General features: G+C 34.6%; 1 protein-coding gene and 1 pseudogene across 1 annotated transcript; one reads left to right on the top strand and one right to left on the bottom strand.

Annotated features, from left to right (window-relative positions):
• Nucleotides 1-216: 216 nt before the first annotated feature.
• LOC144361810 (uncharacterized) lies at nt 217-4500 on the bottom strand (annotated as a pseudogene).
• Nucleotides 4501-12746: 8246 nt separating this feature from the next.
• On the top strand, nt 12747-14992 carry LOC146741886 (uncharacterized). The gene is made up of 2 exons (XM_085500794.1): nt 12747-13291; nt 14768-14992. Exons 1-2 carry the CDS (start codon nt 12782-12784, stop codon nt 14972-14974), a joined length of 717 nt encoding a protein of 238 aa, XP_085356920.1. The 5' UTR covers nt 12747-12781; the 3' UTR covers nt 14975-14992.
• Nucleotides 14993-17907: the final 2915 nt, after the last annotated feature.

Raw genomic sequence — 17907 nt, forward strand, 5'->3', positions numbered from 1 at the left:
TCCACAGTGGCCACAAATTCAATGTTTGAATAAATTGAAATTTGATGCAACTTGTAATGTGAGAGAATTTTGATCTGATATACCATGGTATATAGATATAGCGTATTTTGCCATAACATGGGAATACGGTATATGGGTAAACATGGAAATTTTAAATTCTTGAGCGCTTATTAGCCAATTCAAAACAGCTATGGTACAAGGACTAACTCACTATTCCTAACCACAGAATTGTACGTTTTTCCACCAACCATTACAGTTGCTTGAGTCCCGTCTGAAAGATGCAGCATTACTTATTTTAAGCTGTAAATACGAAAAATTGTATAGACAAATTTCATTAAAATTATGACAAACTACCATAGCTAGATAACAGACAATAAAGCTGCATGACATGAACAACGATTTTTTTAAGAAATACATAGAATCAGACATTAAAATAACATGTATTAGAAGTAACGAATACTAAACAAGTTTGTCTTTAGTGATAATATGCCAAAACAAAAACATTGTCCTAGATAAACATAACAAATATTTTAAAAAACACGATAACCACAATACCTGTCCGCCATCTTCGTTTCCTACGCCCCTAGAAAAACGCATTGTTCAGTTACCTAACGCTCGTGGCGCTAGCGAAAGTTCGCCTTACTGAACGCACCTCGACAGGAGAGAATAATATGTGCGGGTATTGTGGGCGTGTAATCAGCTGGAATACTATTTTCCTGCATTTCTTCATGGTGCATCTATGATTTAGAGATCGTTTCTATTATTTGGACATGTCCGTACGAGTTTTTGATAACGCAACTTATACCATGTTATAGGTAAGATATTTTTTTTTTTTTTTTAAATGGTGAATTATGACGTTATCTTTATATATATGGCGTAAATTGGGAGCTTTAACGACATTGGGCATCGTTCCATGTGACCGATATGTTTATTGTCTTGTCATATTCATACTTTTGGGCATGGACTGTCGGGGAAGTACGATGAAGACAGCGGCAGGACGGTACTGGGATAAGTAAAAACAAGAAAAAGATCAGTTGTCGATCATAATAATAAAATGACGAAACGGCGACTGCATTGTTATCCGAGACTGAGATCATGCCAGCTTGACGCGATAGTGATACCACCACATTCACATGCATCTAGGGTGACATTTTGTTGTCAATTGCGACTGTAGTAATACCCCATATATCATAACTGGACTTTCATATAAATTATTTAAATTTTCTATGTAATTCGTTGACAAAAATGCTATTGCATTGATACAACATGACTGACTACTCAGTCACAAAATTCAAGCAATGAGTAACACGCTAAAAATAATGAATTGTCAATTATTGCAATAGAAAGTTAAAATGTGAATAACGTGACAGCTCCCACTGTACATTGCCCATCTGTTATCATTATGCTGTCATACCATTGAAGTAGTTGATTGCAGTAATTATATTCTGTCTGTGCAATTATTGCACCCCGAGTATCATTATAATGACTATGTGAATCAAAAAGGATCACATGATTATTATCAAATATAAAAGCAACTGTGACTTCACATCTTACAAATAATATTGCCATTCTTTGCTTTGCCATACATTGCTGAAAATAAAATTGTAATAATGCTCTACCAGTCTCCGTATGACGCTGTTTGTATACTAGACCAATCTCTATGGTATGAGATTTGATGCTGAACTTAGTTTGGATGTCTCCAATGGTGTTAAGTTGAGAGAAGCCAATGGTGGGAAATTGAGCCGGTATATATCATGGACTGTGTTACCAGAAACACATAAAATGATCAGCCCAACTAACCAGTCCTCTGGTAAGTAAGATGATGGTACTAAAGATTCTGTACAATCATTGTAATACCAGTTTACAAAAAGCAAACAAATTAATGTGCAAGCATTACTACCTGATCTTAATGGTATTGTGTGAAGTGTTGCTTGTGAAACGACAGAATTGCATGTTCAGTACCTTATATTTACATGTGTCTGTGAGAGTGGTTTTAGATGTCGTAAATGTGAATGTCTGTGAATTATTCTGTTTAATTTTGTTTTGTTTGATGATGTGGATTTAGAAAGTGCTATTGTTGAAGCTGTGCTGTTTGTAACATGCAGCATATGCGCACTAGGCTGCGTGTGATTGGTTGATGACTGTGCTGCAAATAACAGGTGTGTCGGTACTTGGATGTGTGTGATTTGTTGATGACTGTGTGCTGCAAATAATAGGTGTACTTGACTGTGTGTGGTTGGTTGTTGTTGAATGTATTGTGTCTGTACATTGTGATGTAATTTCTTCTCTCTGCTGCCTGAAGGAATGGATAGAGCACTAATTCTCATCTCATCCCTAAACTGTTCTGATTTATAATACTGCTGTATTACTGTTGGCGGTTGTGACAATGTGTCAGTCTCATCGGCGGTGTCGTCAGTTTGTGATGTGGGATGTAATGTTTCCTTTAGTAATCCTTCATTCCATGAGTCTGCAAGTTTTAAAATTTCAGCTGAGAGAGACTTTGAGCAGCTGGAACATCCAGACTCTGGAAAACAACAAACGTGATAAGTATGGCCACACGTGAGACGCCTTATACTTATGTGTGATGTGATTACACAGCTTTGGTTATCACATGCCAGGTCTTCATTGTGATGATGTTCAGGGTATCGGAATCCTAAAGGCAATAATATTGGTGTTATGTTTGTGTTGAATGTGGGTAAATGATTCTGTAAATGGTGCTGTCTGCATCACTTAATGATCTTTGACAGTGTTTGCGCACTTCTTCCTGCAAGAAGCGTCAAGTCATAGTCATTCTTTCCATGATTGTTATGTTGTAACAAGTCTTTCATTAACATGTTATGTTTGGTGTAATGTAGTGTGTGTGCTTGTGTGTGTATAGTGGTTGCATTGTCGTGTGGTTTAATGTGGTGTCGTAGTGATGAATGAAATATCTCAACTTTCTTCTCAGTTATTCTTGATGGTTTTGTGAAAGATTGGAATATCCTGGCAAGGGGTGTGTGTGATAAAGGTCATCAGAAAGTAAACCAAGGAGAGACTTGTTATAATGATGCCTATTTGAAATTATGTAATACATTTCAGTGCGCTTTATAACATCAAGCAACATATGGCCATGACCTTGAACAAATACAGGGTAGTGGTAATAAAGAAGTGGCACTAATTCATCTAAAAGAAAAAGTAAACTGACTTCAACAGACTTACATGAATTCATCTTTCCTATTACATGAGGTCTGATGTACATCCATCCACTGTAGGCTAAATAAATGCACAGTGACATTTTGTAAGGCTTGGGTTTTTTTGATAAAATAAAATGTTTACCAACAACACCATTGCAAAGTAATTGGAAGAAAAAAATCCATGATGTAACTATATCTTTTGATGCATTTAGAGTAATGTGGAATTGACCAAGAGTGGGAATAAAAGATAAAACATCTTGTGTAGTATCAGTGATATTATAACAAGCGATTTTTTTTTCCCAAAATACCAAACTGGCCAATCACCTGGGGCCAAGGTAGCATGCTGTGATATATACTTTTTGATGGATGGTATATTTATCTCCATTTCCCACAACTTGACATGTACAGCTGTTCTGTATTCTTAAGTGGTTGCTCCATTTCATCAACTAAAATAGTTGTGTCCAGGTTGTGCAGCTCTTCAGAATTTACATCTGTGTATGGTCTACAATTTATTAAAAGAATAATTGTGTAACTCATATTATGTTTCAATTTAAGCAGTACATTTGGTAGTTAGATGTATATATTTATATGCTAATGTAACAAAACAAACAGTAATGTTTTAATAATACAGCATACATTTGGCTTATGCGTGCTTCTACTATAAGTCATTTTGTTTTAGTAATATTTTGTAAATGATTTCTCTCTGCTTGTTGCACTGATTGCCTGAACACAATTTGGTACACCAATACTTTGAGACAATACACATATTTCTGGATATTCTCCATGAACTGTACTTACTGTATAATCTAGTGACATTATACAACAATTAAAGCTCACTGTACTTACCTCATATTCCTAAGGCATTGATTAGCTTGTAATTGATCTAATCTGTGAAAAGGTAATAGTAGTGTTGCTAAAAAACTGTAATCGCTCTTAAATGTCCTAAACATATGACTCATTATTTGTCCAGCAATCCCACCTTTTACCAAGGTTTGTTGTCCATTTTTGTAGATGTATATAGGCCTGAAAATAATCAACATAAAGATAATAATAATTGTAGTTTATTCACTGTGTTTCATAACAGTTAGCAATATGTGTTATCCACAGGTGTGTACATGAAGCCTGTAATCAACTATAAGACTGACACTGAACTGTGGTGTGTTACCATTGTAGTAGCAATTTATCCTTACCGATGTATTGAAGTTGGACCATCCTGTGGTATAGATAGCGGCCTCAATGGTAAGATGTCCAATAAAGATGTTGTCGTGTGCACCACCTGGCTGGTTGTCAGTTTTTTTCTATGCAGGTGATATTGAGCGAAAGCCATGAATGTTATGAAAATCATCATGCAATAAGATTATCAGGGGTTTGTTTTGGACCTGAAATATTACATTTTATTGATGATGACAGTCGTATAGTAAATATAGTAAATAGAGTGACAACTATAATATAGTAACAGATATTATTGTTTGGTATTAATCTTTCACACATGAAAAAGGCACATGTTTGTGTTGTAAAACTTGTGACATGTATAAAATTCAAGTTTGTATTTTTTTCTGTATGTCTGATTGAATTCTTTTTGACTGTTCATCGGTTATTTCTCTCTTTATTTTAGTATAGTTTTGGAATGTAACGAAAAGCCAATTAGCCTACATAGATCTTGGGCTTCTTGTGACAGACCTTGCTTATTCATATACAAGCCCACAGCTTCCTGAAATATGTTCGTCTTTTGAGACCTATTATAACATAACATACACAAAATGTAAAACATCGAGGTCACGACTCGGTTAGCCTTGCTCAACTGGTTCGTAACCAGTGGTGTGATTAGTTGTTGACAAAATGCTGAACAGGCCACGCCTCCATCTGTGCCATGCGGTCGGGCAAACCGTTAGGAATTCCTAAATGGAGTCAATTTGTGTAGTTTTCTTGATTTATTCTGCAGATATCGGTAAAATGTAGGTAAGGCTTTGGCGAAATTTGAAGGAGCAACTAATATTCTTCAACCTGGGCTTTTTTTAGATTTTATTTTTCATTCTTTTCGTCTGTTTTTTCGAGTTTAAAAAATATGAGCTGGCTGGAGCCTTCATCCCTTGTCTATTTCTTACACGAGATACCAGCCGATACCCCCCCCCTCCGCTCATAGAGACTGCGTACTATAGTTGATTGTAGTTTCTGGGCTCCCTGTGGTAAAACCAATATCCTTGAAAAAAAGTCGCTTTAAAGCAACATGTAGCATGTAATAAAATTGCATATCAGTCTACATATATACACAATTCTTGTCCATATTGCAGTTTTAAACTGTGAAATCTTAGAAAGCTACTCTTCACTGTAAATTCAGTACAGTATTATTAAACTGTACACCCCTTCTTTTACCTGCAGTTTTGCTAGTGATCATTACCTGTAAAATGCTATTAAATCAAAACTGCCACTATCCTCTTTTCCTGCTGTTTTTGTCTTCTCACACTTGTATGTTTGTCAACAATAGAGGCATACATTTCATCATAAAGTTGTGGGACTTCATTCATTGCAAAGTTCTGGATACGTTGCACACTGTATGACTATGTAATGTTTTAGCATCACTTTTTTGGTTGTGGTACACAACCTCTTGAAGCTTTCTGATTTGATCTGAGAATCTAGGGACTGGACATAATACAAATTATAACAATATTGAGAAAATATGGCTGATATAAAATGTATTTATCTATTATGATGCATACATTTTATAATGATAGATAATCATTTACAGATAATAAAATAAAAATGTCATCTCTGAAAATAGCTTACCAATTCAAAATTACGAGTGACATGTTGGCTGGTTATACAATTGTTAGTAGAAATCGTATACTTACATTTCTTGACTCAAAACTCAATATACAAGTTAATCACACAGTACAATGTATAACAATAAAGAAACCTACCTTTTAGTTTTGAGGTTATTGTGTTCCACTGATTTTGTGTCAACAGTACATTCCCCTCATCATTGGCCAACACTGTACCACATTGTTTTGATTTAACTTGGTAAAATGTTGTGCACTTTTTTTCTTATTCTAAATTGTTTCAACAAAATCAATAGAAAAACAAAGTTAGGATACATGTACTTAAATTATAAATTCATAGTATAAACAACTATGCAGTAAATAGTTATGCCAAGACTTAATGGAAATTCTAAAACTCATTGGTAGGCGCTCTCAAAAAAACAACATAAGCACTGATCGATAACAACACTGTGGCGTTCCTTTACGGGTTACAATGAACCGGAAGTAGAACAATATATAGTGGAGGCAGATTGTGTTTATATTTTCTCTGGTGTAAATACTTACCACGGGTGATCTGTCGCGTTGGTCAGTTTGATGTCGATTGTCCTCCCTGTTCGTTTTGTGCAGTTTTCCAATTATGGAGGAAAACTCATCATCGGCAGTTGTCTTGCAACCGAGTACCTGGTTTATATGTCGGGTCATTGTGACCAATGTCGTCAAACACTGCATACAACCTGCTTGGAATCGGTCTGTCACTCAGCTTCATACTGTGGGGCCATGTTGCTGGACAGGAGCATTGCCGAGAGTTTTCTCTCGTTACGGATTGGAAATGAAATTTGCAAATCCAGAGGGTTTCACTTTTTTCACATTGACAACAGCGTACAACTTCACCGGTTACTGGACGTAACGATCTGTTACGAAACTGTGACCGTGTTTTACCAACCAAGATACACTCTGCCATCTTGGCAATACTGTCGTTGCCATATAATAAATCTTGCTCATAATTTCGCGCCATTTGTTTTATAGTCTGCACCCGGAAAAGGGCGGCATATTATCGGGGCATATACAACTTGCACCTAGAGTAATACCGAGAAGTAGGCAGTGTAGGAACGACATTTTTTGTTTGTATTGTTTTTTTTGTACATGTATGTTTTAATGACACAGGTTCGATTTTGGAAAACATAAATACAAGCAATACATGCTCACATTTCGCGTCGATGTAAACAGTCATGTGGATATCTTTTTGAGCTCATACCTGGATCACATTGGTTCATGGTCAAGATTTGTTGAAAAGTTTCACATATGTGAATTTACAGGAGTCCTTTTTACGCACATTTCATCCTTTTTCCAAAATTACTAACCCGCCCATTGAGCGCCGTGTAAATAAATAGTGGCAGAGAAGTGCGAAGTGTTCATAAATGTTATTCCCCCCTGTCCCCCAGGAGCGCGTTTGATTTGCAAAATTACGATCATGATTCTCAACGATTCCCATGACGTAAATATTGAAAACAAGGCTGTAAACAAAACAACGATTAGCGTATAACGAGTATTCATGATGGCGGCCTTCAGCGTCGTATTCTTATGCATATTCATTTTTACAAGGATAAAGACGACGATACGTTAATGTTATTATTCGGTGGCGTTAAGCGGTACACGAGAGTGAAAATTGTCGGCTATGCTGAGAACGTTGTTCCACGATATCCGCTCGATGACTTTAAGATACACTTTTGCTTAAAGAAAGCAACTTTGATAATCTACAAAATTTACTTTTTAATCATTGCCCAGAGATACCAACGGAACGCACCACACCTTTGCATGGGAGGCCACCTGTTGAGCTTCGTAAGCAAGTGCTTATTACATTGTGGAATGTGTTTGAGGCCTGTTTCGGACCGATTTGGGTTAGCTGCGTCCACCGCATACGTTACGTACCGCCGAATATGCAAAGCTCTTGTCACATATATAGCACCAATTGTAATAACTTGGCCGAAAGAATCAAGACTGCGTCGCAGTTTGGACAATTTTGAGCGGAATGGGCTTGCGCGGGTCATCGGTTGTTTAGATGGCACTCGTATACCAATCACAGCTCCAAGTGAAAGAGATATTTTTGTATTCGTACTTTACATGAAAGTCTCGAGCTTTTTCATATAAATAACTGAAATCCCTCACACGACGCATACCTAATTTTAGATAGATTACATAAATATTGCATATGATAAGTGCTCGTCAGACCAAAAAACTTTAGATTTATAATATTGTGCCTGTTCCTTCATTGTTTACGTATGCAAATTGTTTCATTATATTCATATGCAAATTCTACATCAATGTAAAGGTTACGTTTATGTATTTAAAACCTCTAGCAGTCTAGTAGTTTAATATGCGGAACTTTACCTTAGATTTACTAGTATTTCTGTTTGTAGTGATATAAAATCCAAACTCATTTCATTTTATTGTTTTTGTTAAGAATATGTATCAATATTTTTGATAAGTTAAAAAAACTAAAAAAGGTTTTTTTAATTTTTAAAGCATAAATAATGATTATATATTTTCTCTTAATAGGAAGAATATTATCTAAATCGGAAGGGATTACCTATTCACTGATATTTATTGTGAATGGGCATGCTCTGTACATGAGTATTGCTTAATTTGTGATTGTCCGTAGATATGGCACATCAATCAGAGTATTTTCCATGTGGAATATCTTCCGGGCGACCAGGCTTATCCTTTGCGAAATTGGTTTATGACACCATATCGTAATAACGGTGCTCTCAATCGTAATCAAATAGCGTTCAACAGAAAATTGAGTGCAAGAAACAGCGTATAGAACAACATTTGCACTTTTAAAGGGCCGCTTTCGAAAATTGAAAGTGATCATGGATGTTAGCGTTGTGGAAGATATTGCGACAATTGTTAGTGCATGCTGTGTTCTGCACAACATAAGTTGAATGAGTGAAGAAGACTTCCTGGAATATATTGATGCAGCTGGCATTGATGAGGTTAATGACTTTGAAAACATTTTCCGCAATGACATCGATGTGATAGATAAGCGGCATTGCTAAATTAGAGAATTATAATGATCACCTAAGAAGAGGGCACATTACGATTATGTTATAGCGCCTCATGTGACTGGTGTACGCATTTCTTTTTTTTCAAAGATGGCGTCAAAGGTAGCCACATGCTAACGATGATCATACAGTTTATTCACAAACTGTTTCCATTTACTTCCTGTGAATTATGTTTTACAAGTGTGAGATTCTTTAAGTTTAAGGAATGTTGTTTTTTCTCAACTTTTGCTACTGTATATATGTTTAAACAGAGGAAAGAAAATTTAGAAAGTGTTGTGTATTTTCACATCTTTGTAGCAGTTTGCCCTCGATTAGTATAAATCTGTATATAATTAATAATAATTCGTGCTATAAAGAAAAATCAATTATCACATATACTTTTTATGTAGCTTGTTCTAACTCTGAGAATAAATTATCTGTGAGTGGTGTGGATTACAGCTCTCGTGTGTTTTGTAGCTTGACCACAAGTTATGGTATATAAATCACACCCACTATCTAGTTTTGATACAGGCATGTATACAAAATGCTGGTAACTACTGTACTGGTGATACACAGTGACATCAACTAATACATATATACTTCAGTTTTGTGTTTAACAATGATTCGTAAAATGAATTTATGATTGCAATGGGGTTTTAAATTTATTTATTTTGTTTTAATTTGTAGGTATATGAAAATGTGTTTGAAAAGATACTGTAAGATATAGCAAAATAAATTATCATGATACAGTGCAGCATTAACATAAATTTAAAAAAAGAAATGGGGAAAAAACTTGACAGACACATGATAATTAAATTGCAGTGGGCAATGAAGAACTGCTAGTATTTATTGCAAACACTTGGTGGAGTATATAAATATGTACACCTCCGTCAGATAAAAGTTGTAAAACTACAAAACAAAAGTACAACAATTCAAAGTGAAGGTCATAATACTCGGTAGTTGATTTCTTACATGTTGATGTCTGGTATAACTTTTTTAATCTGCATTAGTTTCATGCCTTCACTTACAAGTCAATTTGATATATAGTTTACAATAGAACTTGAACAAAATTTAAGCTTAAATATCTATTTACATCACACTAAATAATTATTTGTATTTACAACCTTCCCAAATATATCGAGAAATCGGTTCATTGTGCGCATGTTGTCAGCATGCCATCATTCCATGGCCTCCTTCTTCTCATCATGTCTTGCCTGTCTTTCATTTCTATAGTCAGCAAAACCAGCAACCAGAGTCTCTGATGTTGAATTTCATTTTTTGCTGTTTTTTGTTGGGAGTCAGGGACATCATCCACATCTACATTATGGGAGTTTGCTAATGACTCATGGTCAGTGTATGCCCCAGTCTGGGATTCATACAAACATGTGTGGCAGTTGGTAAAAAGAGCCCCAACTAAGTAGTATTTTGCCATTGGTCATTTCAAATTGCGACGGAAATCAAGACAAGCCCACTGTGTTGTAATTTTTCCAAACCCCCATTCAACACGCTGTCTAGATGACGACATTATTGTATTGAACTCTTGTTGTTGTTGCGCGAGTCTGGCACCCCTAAATGGACAGAGTAACTGGTGTCTCAAGGGATATGCTGGATCCCCATAAAAAGCATAGTTACGAAGAGGTATGTCTTGAAGTTGTTGTAGGATGCCAGATTCTCGCAACATGTAGGAATCATGTTGACGCTCTTCAGTAGGGCAAAACATGTTTCCTATTATACCATTGGGTAAAATGATAGATTGAAATTTGATGCCATGGCATCTTTTATGCTCTGAAAAACTATTTCGTTGATCATGTATGGGCCTACAGATTGGACGTAATGTGCCATCAATAAATCCTAACACATTGTTTAAGGGACATTTGCATGAATAGCATCATCATATCTACCCAAGTAGAGCTCTTGTATGGTGTGTCATTAGGGCCAAAATTGAAAAACGCCAATAAATAAAAGAATAAATCAAAGAATAGATAAATAAATAAAAGAATAAATAAAAGAATAGATAAATAAATAAAAGACTAAATCAAAAAATAAAACAATAAATAAAAGAAGAAATTGAAGAATAGAACAAGAAATAAAAGACTAAATTCAAGAATAGAACGATAAATTAAAAATAGAAGAATAAATAAAATAATAAATAAAATAATAAAACAAAAAATAAATCAAAGAATAAAATAATAAATAAAAGATTAAATTGAAAAATAGAACGATAAATTAAAAATAGAAGAATAAATAAAATAATAAAATAAAAGAATAAATCAAAGAATAAAATAATAAATAAAAGATTAAATTGAAAAATAGAACGATAAATTAAAAATAGAAGAATAAATAAAATAATAAAACAAAAAATAAAAGAATAAATAAACAAATAGAAAAATTTATAAAACAACAAATAAATAAATAAATAGAACTGCGAATCGATAAAACATCAAGCATATAGACTGACAATTAAAGAAACCAGCTTATTTAAAAAGCGTAATTCTTAAACGTTGACAAGAAAAAGTAAAAGGCGTTGTTTTATACTGAACCACCTTTACTGATGGTAAACATCATGGCAGCCATGGATGGTAAACACTTCCTTCTTAGGCGGGTACATCTTTTGCTTAGCGATGTTTTGAAGTGTATTGAGGATGAAGATCGTATGAATTATGATAGCATTCAATACAAGCTCAACAGTTTGAAGCGTATTTGTTCGCAAGTTAACTCCTACTACTGTGATATGTCTTCTGTTTTGAGCGATATAAGCGAGGTCAATGAAACATTTGCGGCCCTGAACAATGATGTATTCGAAGGATATTGTGTGGACACAGAAGTACTATCTGGAAGAGGAAGACCTCCATATTGTATTACGAAGGATCAGTTGATATACCTAGTCGATACCGGATTTACTATTCCGTATATTAGCCGGTTACTGTGTGTAAGTGAGCGGACGGTGAAAAGACGCATGAGTAAGTTTGACATCAAAATAAGAGATACATATTCTGATATTTCCGACATTCAGTTGGATGACGTTATAAGAGAAATCATCCTCGATTTTCCAAATTGTGGTTATCGCCGTATGACAGGCTTCCTCCGAAGTATGGGGTTACGAGTCCAGCAACAGAGAATGAGACTTAGTTTACACAGGGTCGACCCTGTTGGAGTTCTTTTGCGATCACTAGAAATATTTTCAACGCCAAGGCGTGCATACAGGGTGTATGCACCACTGTCTCTATGGCACATAGATGGACACCACAAGTTAATACGGTAAGGAACATAAATTATGTATACATGGACAATTCAATATCCGAGAGTGGACATAATATATAGCTGAAAATAAAACCATCCACAGAGAGGTAGAACATACGACTACGGTAAAATTGCAATTTAATTTGGATTTGGACTGTATAAACACACCACACAATATACTGGTGTACCTGGTACTGTCTAAATACACCACACATTATACTGGTGTACCTGGTACTGTATAAACACACCAAACAATATACTGGTGTACCTGGTACTGTATAAACACACCAAACAATATACTGGTGTACCTGGTACTGTGTAAATACACCATACATTATACTGGTGTACCTGGTACTGTCTAAATACACCAAACAATATACTGGTGTACCTGGTACTGTGTAAATACACCACACATTATACTGATGTACCTGGTACTGTGTAAATACACCACACATTATACTGATGTACCTGGTACTGTGTAAACATACCACACATTATACTTTCATTCCAATTTTATTGCAGTTGGAGATTTGTGATCCATGGTGGCATAGACGGATATTCACGTAGAATTATGTATTTACAGTGCAATGACAACAACAGAGCATTCACAGTACTGGAGGACTTTATGTCAGCTGTGTGTGAATATGGTGTACCGTCTAGAGTGCGATCTGATCATGGATTAGAAAACGTTGAAATTGCAAAGTATATGCTTTCGCACCCAGACAGAGGACCTGGGAGAGGTAGTCATATCACAGGAAAAAGTATACACAATCAACGTATTGAGCGCTTATGGCGTGATGTATTTTGTGGGTGCTTATATGTATTTTATAATACATTTTATGCTCTCGAAGACCAGGGTCTTCTTGATTCATGTAATGATATGCATTTATTCTGTTTACATTATGTGTATTTACCACGTATAAGAAGACACTTGTCCATGTTTTCTGCAAGTTGGAATCAACACCCAATTAGAACAACAGAAGGGAACATGTCTCCCAATCAACTTTGGGTGTCCGGACTGCTGAATATCGCAGCCTCTTCTAGTACTGAAGCTACAGAAGCATTTGAACCTAGCACAAATGTAAGTAATAAACACAGACAATATCATCTAGCGGGTTTAATGACTGATCAAAGAAAGTTTAGAAAGAACTCCCGTGTGCTGAGTGTATTAGAGACACAGTAAATATTAATTCAAAATTACTTGTACTTGAGATATTGATGGAAAAGCTGAAAACTAATTATGCAAATCAGAAAATTTAAAATGAACAGAGTGTAAAACTAATAAGGTCTGTGCAATGTAACAGACCATCTATGTACCAAGTTTCATTGAAATGTGATCAGAACAATTATGAATTATTATGCTAATTAGAAAATTTATATGAACAGATTTTAACCCAAAACTGATCATATTTGTACATTGTCCTAGAGCATCTATGTACAAAGTTTCATGTAAAGGTGATGATAAGTACTTGAGATATCAGTGAAAAAACTGAAAATTAAATAATTATGCAAATAAGTTAATTAATATGCACAATTATTTACGCCAAAACTAATCAGATCTCTGCATAGTCCTAGAGGATCTATGTACCAAGTTATATTGAAATGTGATGATTAGTACTTGAGATGTATGTGCAAATTCGAAAATTAACTAATTATGCAAATTAGGTGATTCATATGCACAAATATTATCCCAAAACAATCGATCTCTGCATAGTCCTTCAGTATCTATGTACCATTGAAATGTATTGCTTACTACTTGAAATATCAAAAGCTGAAAATTAATTTATTATGCAAATTAGGTAATCAATATGTACTGATATTACCCTAAAACATACTAGGTCTGTGCAGTGTCCTAAGACATCTAGGTACCAAGTTTCATTGAAATGTGATGATTAGTAGTTGAGGTATCAGTGGAAAAGCCGAAAATTTACTAATCATTATGCACATTAAGTAATTAATATGCACAGATTTTCACCCAAAACTAATCAAAACCTGGCATTAGTTCAAAGCATCTATGAACCAAGTTTCATCAAAATCCAATGAGTAGTTCTTTTGATACCAGTGGAACAGTTATGGAACAGCTAAAAATGAACTAATTATCATGCAAATTAGGTAATTAATATGCATGGTTTCTACTAAAACCTAAACAAATCTGCGCATCTATGCACCAAGTTTCATAAAAAAAACAATGTATGGTTCTTGAGATATCAGTGGAACAGAAGGACACACACACACATACAGACAGGGTAACTGCAAAGACTCCCATTGTGTGCTTCGCACACAGGAGTAAAAAATGTGGAAGTATCATTGACCTAATTAGTGCATATGTTCACCAGCTACTTTCTGTTTGGACATGCATCTCACTCAACTTATATGATTCAATATAATATCTGTTAGAAGAGCAAATTGTGCCCCCGGATGATCTGCTATTGTGATAATTTGGGCAGTTTTTGTGTATATTATGGGCATTAACTTGATAATTAACATCTTTTTAATTAACTTTGTCTCTGAATTGTGTGAAAGTCACAATTTATGTTGTTTAAATTTCATTTTGCAGACAGAGTTATCATCTTATGGAATAGACTGGGAAGGTCCTACTCCAGCTGATGATGATATTCCAAATGTTGATGTACCAACAATTGAATGTGATATTACCTCAGCACAGATTCGTCTGTTGGAGGCACGAATAGACCCATTGCAGCAAAGTAATGTTTTTGGAACAGATCTGTATCAAATGGCATTGCAGACAATTAATGAATTTTAGACTGTGTCTGCGTGTTCCATGATTTAATTGTAATGTGCTAAATAAAGTAATTAATTTGTATAGCCATTTAAGTACTTTCTAGGTTATACGATGTTACTATATTAAGTCTCAATTTGACAAGTACATAATCAGCAGTGCTGTTCAGTGCACGGACACATGTAGAACATGTTTTCCAATATTTTATACATATAATTTGGGGTAATTTATCACAGACCAATGCAGTGACAAAACCTAATTTATCTAATTATTAACTCATTTTCACTAAGTATTTTCGAGCAGTAACTTTATACAAACTCATTCTTGAAGAATCAATGAAATTTAAGTTGCTGATTTAGATTTTAGTCAGAATGAATGCTTCACCAGTTGATGTCCCTAAAACAGAGAAGCTCTTTTCTGAAAACAGTATTGTTGTTCATTGGTATATTAAATGCCAGACTATGATTTGACAAATTTGTTTTTAAACTGAACATGTGTGTAACAACTCCTTTGTTTATTATCAACACTTATGATAAAAAAACTAATAAAGTTACAAATTGTACATTATAAACATGTAAATTTAAACACAACAGAGAATATGTTCCTGAATTAGGTCATTATGTACAGTGATTATCACAACTTTAATGTGTCTTTGCCATGTATAAAAATATAGTAAATATGTAGGTCACTTGATGGTACTGTGACATGAGCTAAAACTGCAATAACTATGCGCCAATGACTTTAAATGTTCATATTACTGTAAACCTTTGCAACATTCAATTGCTGTAAACAGTGTGAACATGCCAGACTAATCAAAGATATTCATATCTTGAAAACAGGTTCACAACTGTTGTTTCACATTGTTTCATTAGCCTGCCGTCTGTATAATAAACTGTTTACAACAACACTGGTCAGATTTTTACTTTATATAATATTTTATGGAGAAAATAAACAACAAGGAGGGAGGTATACTCCAACTGAAACGACTGTAGATGCATCCGGATAAATTTGAGATTTTTCAATGATTTTGCAGCAACAAAGCACAAAGCTATTTTTATAATCAAAATGCCCCAATGGCCAATCAACTTGTTGCGGAGCATACCTCAAATTCAGGAGAGTACCCTCCACCCCCACTACTTGGACAACTTGTTTGATACTGCTCACTGTTTTTAAAATCAACTGTACACTGCACAAATGGGCATAACCTGTAAATATTTTGACTAAAATCAGTGTAATAACTGGTATTTATACCAACTTATCCCTGATGAACATCAAATCATGAAAACATTAAATTAAGAACAATTAGTAACAATTAAATTATGAACAAGATAATTAGGAACAATTAAAGACTTGTGATTTGCAATAAACAAATCAAAACCAGCTCTCTTCTATGTTTTGAACAAGTGCGAATTCCAGTTCTACACTGTCAACTGAATCAATTATAATGAAAAGCAATTCAAAGTTGTAATGTTGGCAAAACTTTGTTAAAATTCTCTCAATTTTGAGTAACTAGACCTAAAATCATATCTGAACTTAATACTGTGCATGGAACTGCTTAATGTTTGACTATTGTGCAAGACATCTGATGTGGATATCTTGAAGATACTGTACATTCAGCTTTAACACGTGTTACAGTACACATACTACTTGACACGTCAGAAGATTACAAACAAAATTTCCCAACTATAAAGTTCTGGGATGACAAAAATGTTCAATGTTTTTGTAATTTGTTGGAAGTGAAATGTCCACTATTCAGCAATCTTGAAACGAGTCAACAAATGAAGTCTATTCCAGGATGTATTCTGTGTGTCAAGTTTGACTGAACAGGGTCAATTCTTGGTGATGTGCTAGAACGCAAATGTCTGTGTACCAAATTTGGCTCTAAATGGACTATGTGAATTTGAGATATAAGCAGAATTATGCACAAAAAAAAGATAAAATTGTCAGCCATCTCAGACAGCTGTTACCAAGTTTTGAATAATTGGTCTATAAAACTCTAAAGAAATACAACATAAGAAATAAAAGACTGACAAATGGAATCAAACGTATAATCATGCCCAGTTGGGGATTAAAAGTTTTCTTTTCAACCTAGGAGAAAATGCATCAATAATATACACATATTGTGGAAAACATTTCTTATGCAAAATGTGTTGCAATTCATAAATGAAGTGAAGCAAGGTGATCAACCATGGCAGTAGAACGGAATGATTAATTCATAACATTTGACAATACATAGCATATAAGAGTTTCTAATATGAACCGTGAAATAATGTGCCGCATGATTAAGCATCAACTAATCATAGAACACATACTCAATCAACAGCAAATTTGAGACCATTACAAGCTATGGTTCATAAGAGTATAAGTTTTTATAAAAAAAATCAAACAGACCGTTGGACAGATGACAGAGTGACAGATCACCAATATGAATATAGCTTCATGTAGTCAACAACAGAACTAAACAAACAGATACAAATTTGAAAAAGCTCCAAACTCTCCTCAGAATGTTGCTATACTGTATCTATATTATAAGCTCATTCGTGTGTCCATGTATAAACTTACAAATGTTTGAGTACAGAATAAACTTACTGCATGCACCACACAGACCACAAAATATGTTGATACATGATACTGTGTATGAGAATCAATGTTAAACATTTTCAGTTAGGCTGAAGTTCTTCTAAGCAGATATATTTAGTTGTACTCCAACATTTGAAGTTTAATGAAAAATACTGCTACTACAGCTATCTGTGGTGGCTTTCAGCAGGCAATGTATTAAGCCATACCAAAATGTCCCAATCCTAGCTGAACACGTTCAAGTATGTTATATTTAAAGTCTTCATATCTCAAATATGTTGATGGCATAAGTAAGGTGGCATTACAAGTATTTGCGATTGGTGATGTTTCTGTTCTTGAATTATTAATAGTTATTTCCATTACAGATGGTCTGCTTTGCA

The sequence above is a fragment of the Saccoglossus kowalevskii genome, chromosome 6, assembly GCF_978046115.1.
Source record: "Saccoglossus kowalevskii chromosome 6, keSacKowa6.1, whole genome shotgun sequence".
Lineage (NCBI taxonomy): Eukaryota > Metazoa > Hemichordata > Enteropneusta > Harrimaniidae > Saccoglossus > Saccoglossus kowalevskii.

Coding starts and splice junctions, on each gene's coding strand:
- LOC146741886 (XM_085500794.1), top strand. CDS start 12,782: ATGTATTTACAGTGCAATGACAACAACAGAGCATTCACAGTACTGGAG. Junction 13,292..14,767: donor CATTTGAACCTAGCACAAAT/GTAAGTAATAAA, acceptor TTCATTTTGCAG/ACAGAGTTATCATCTTATGG.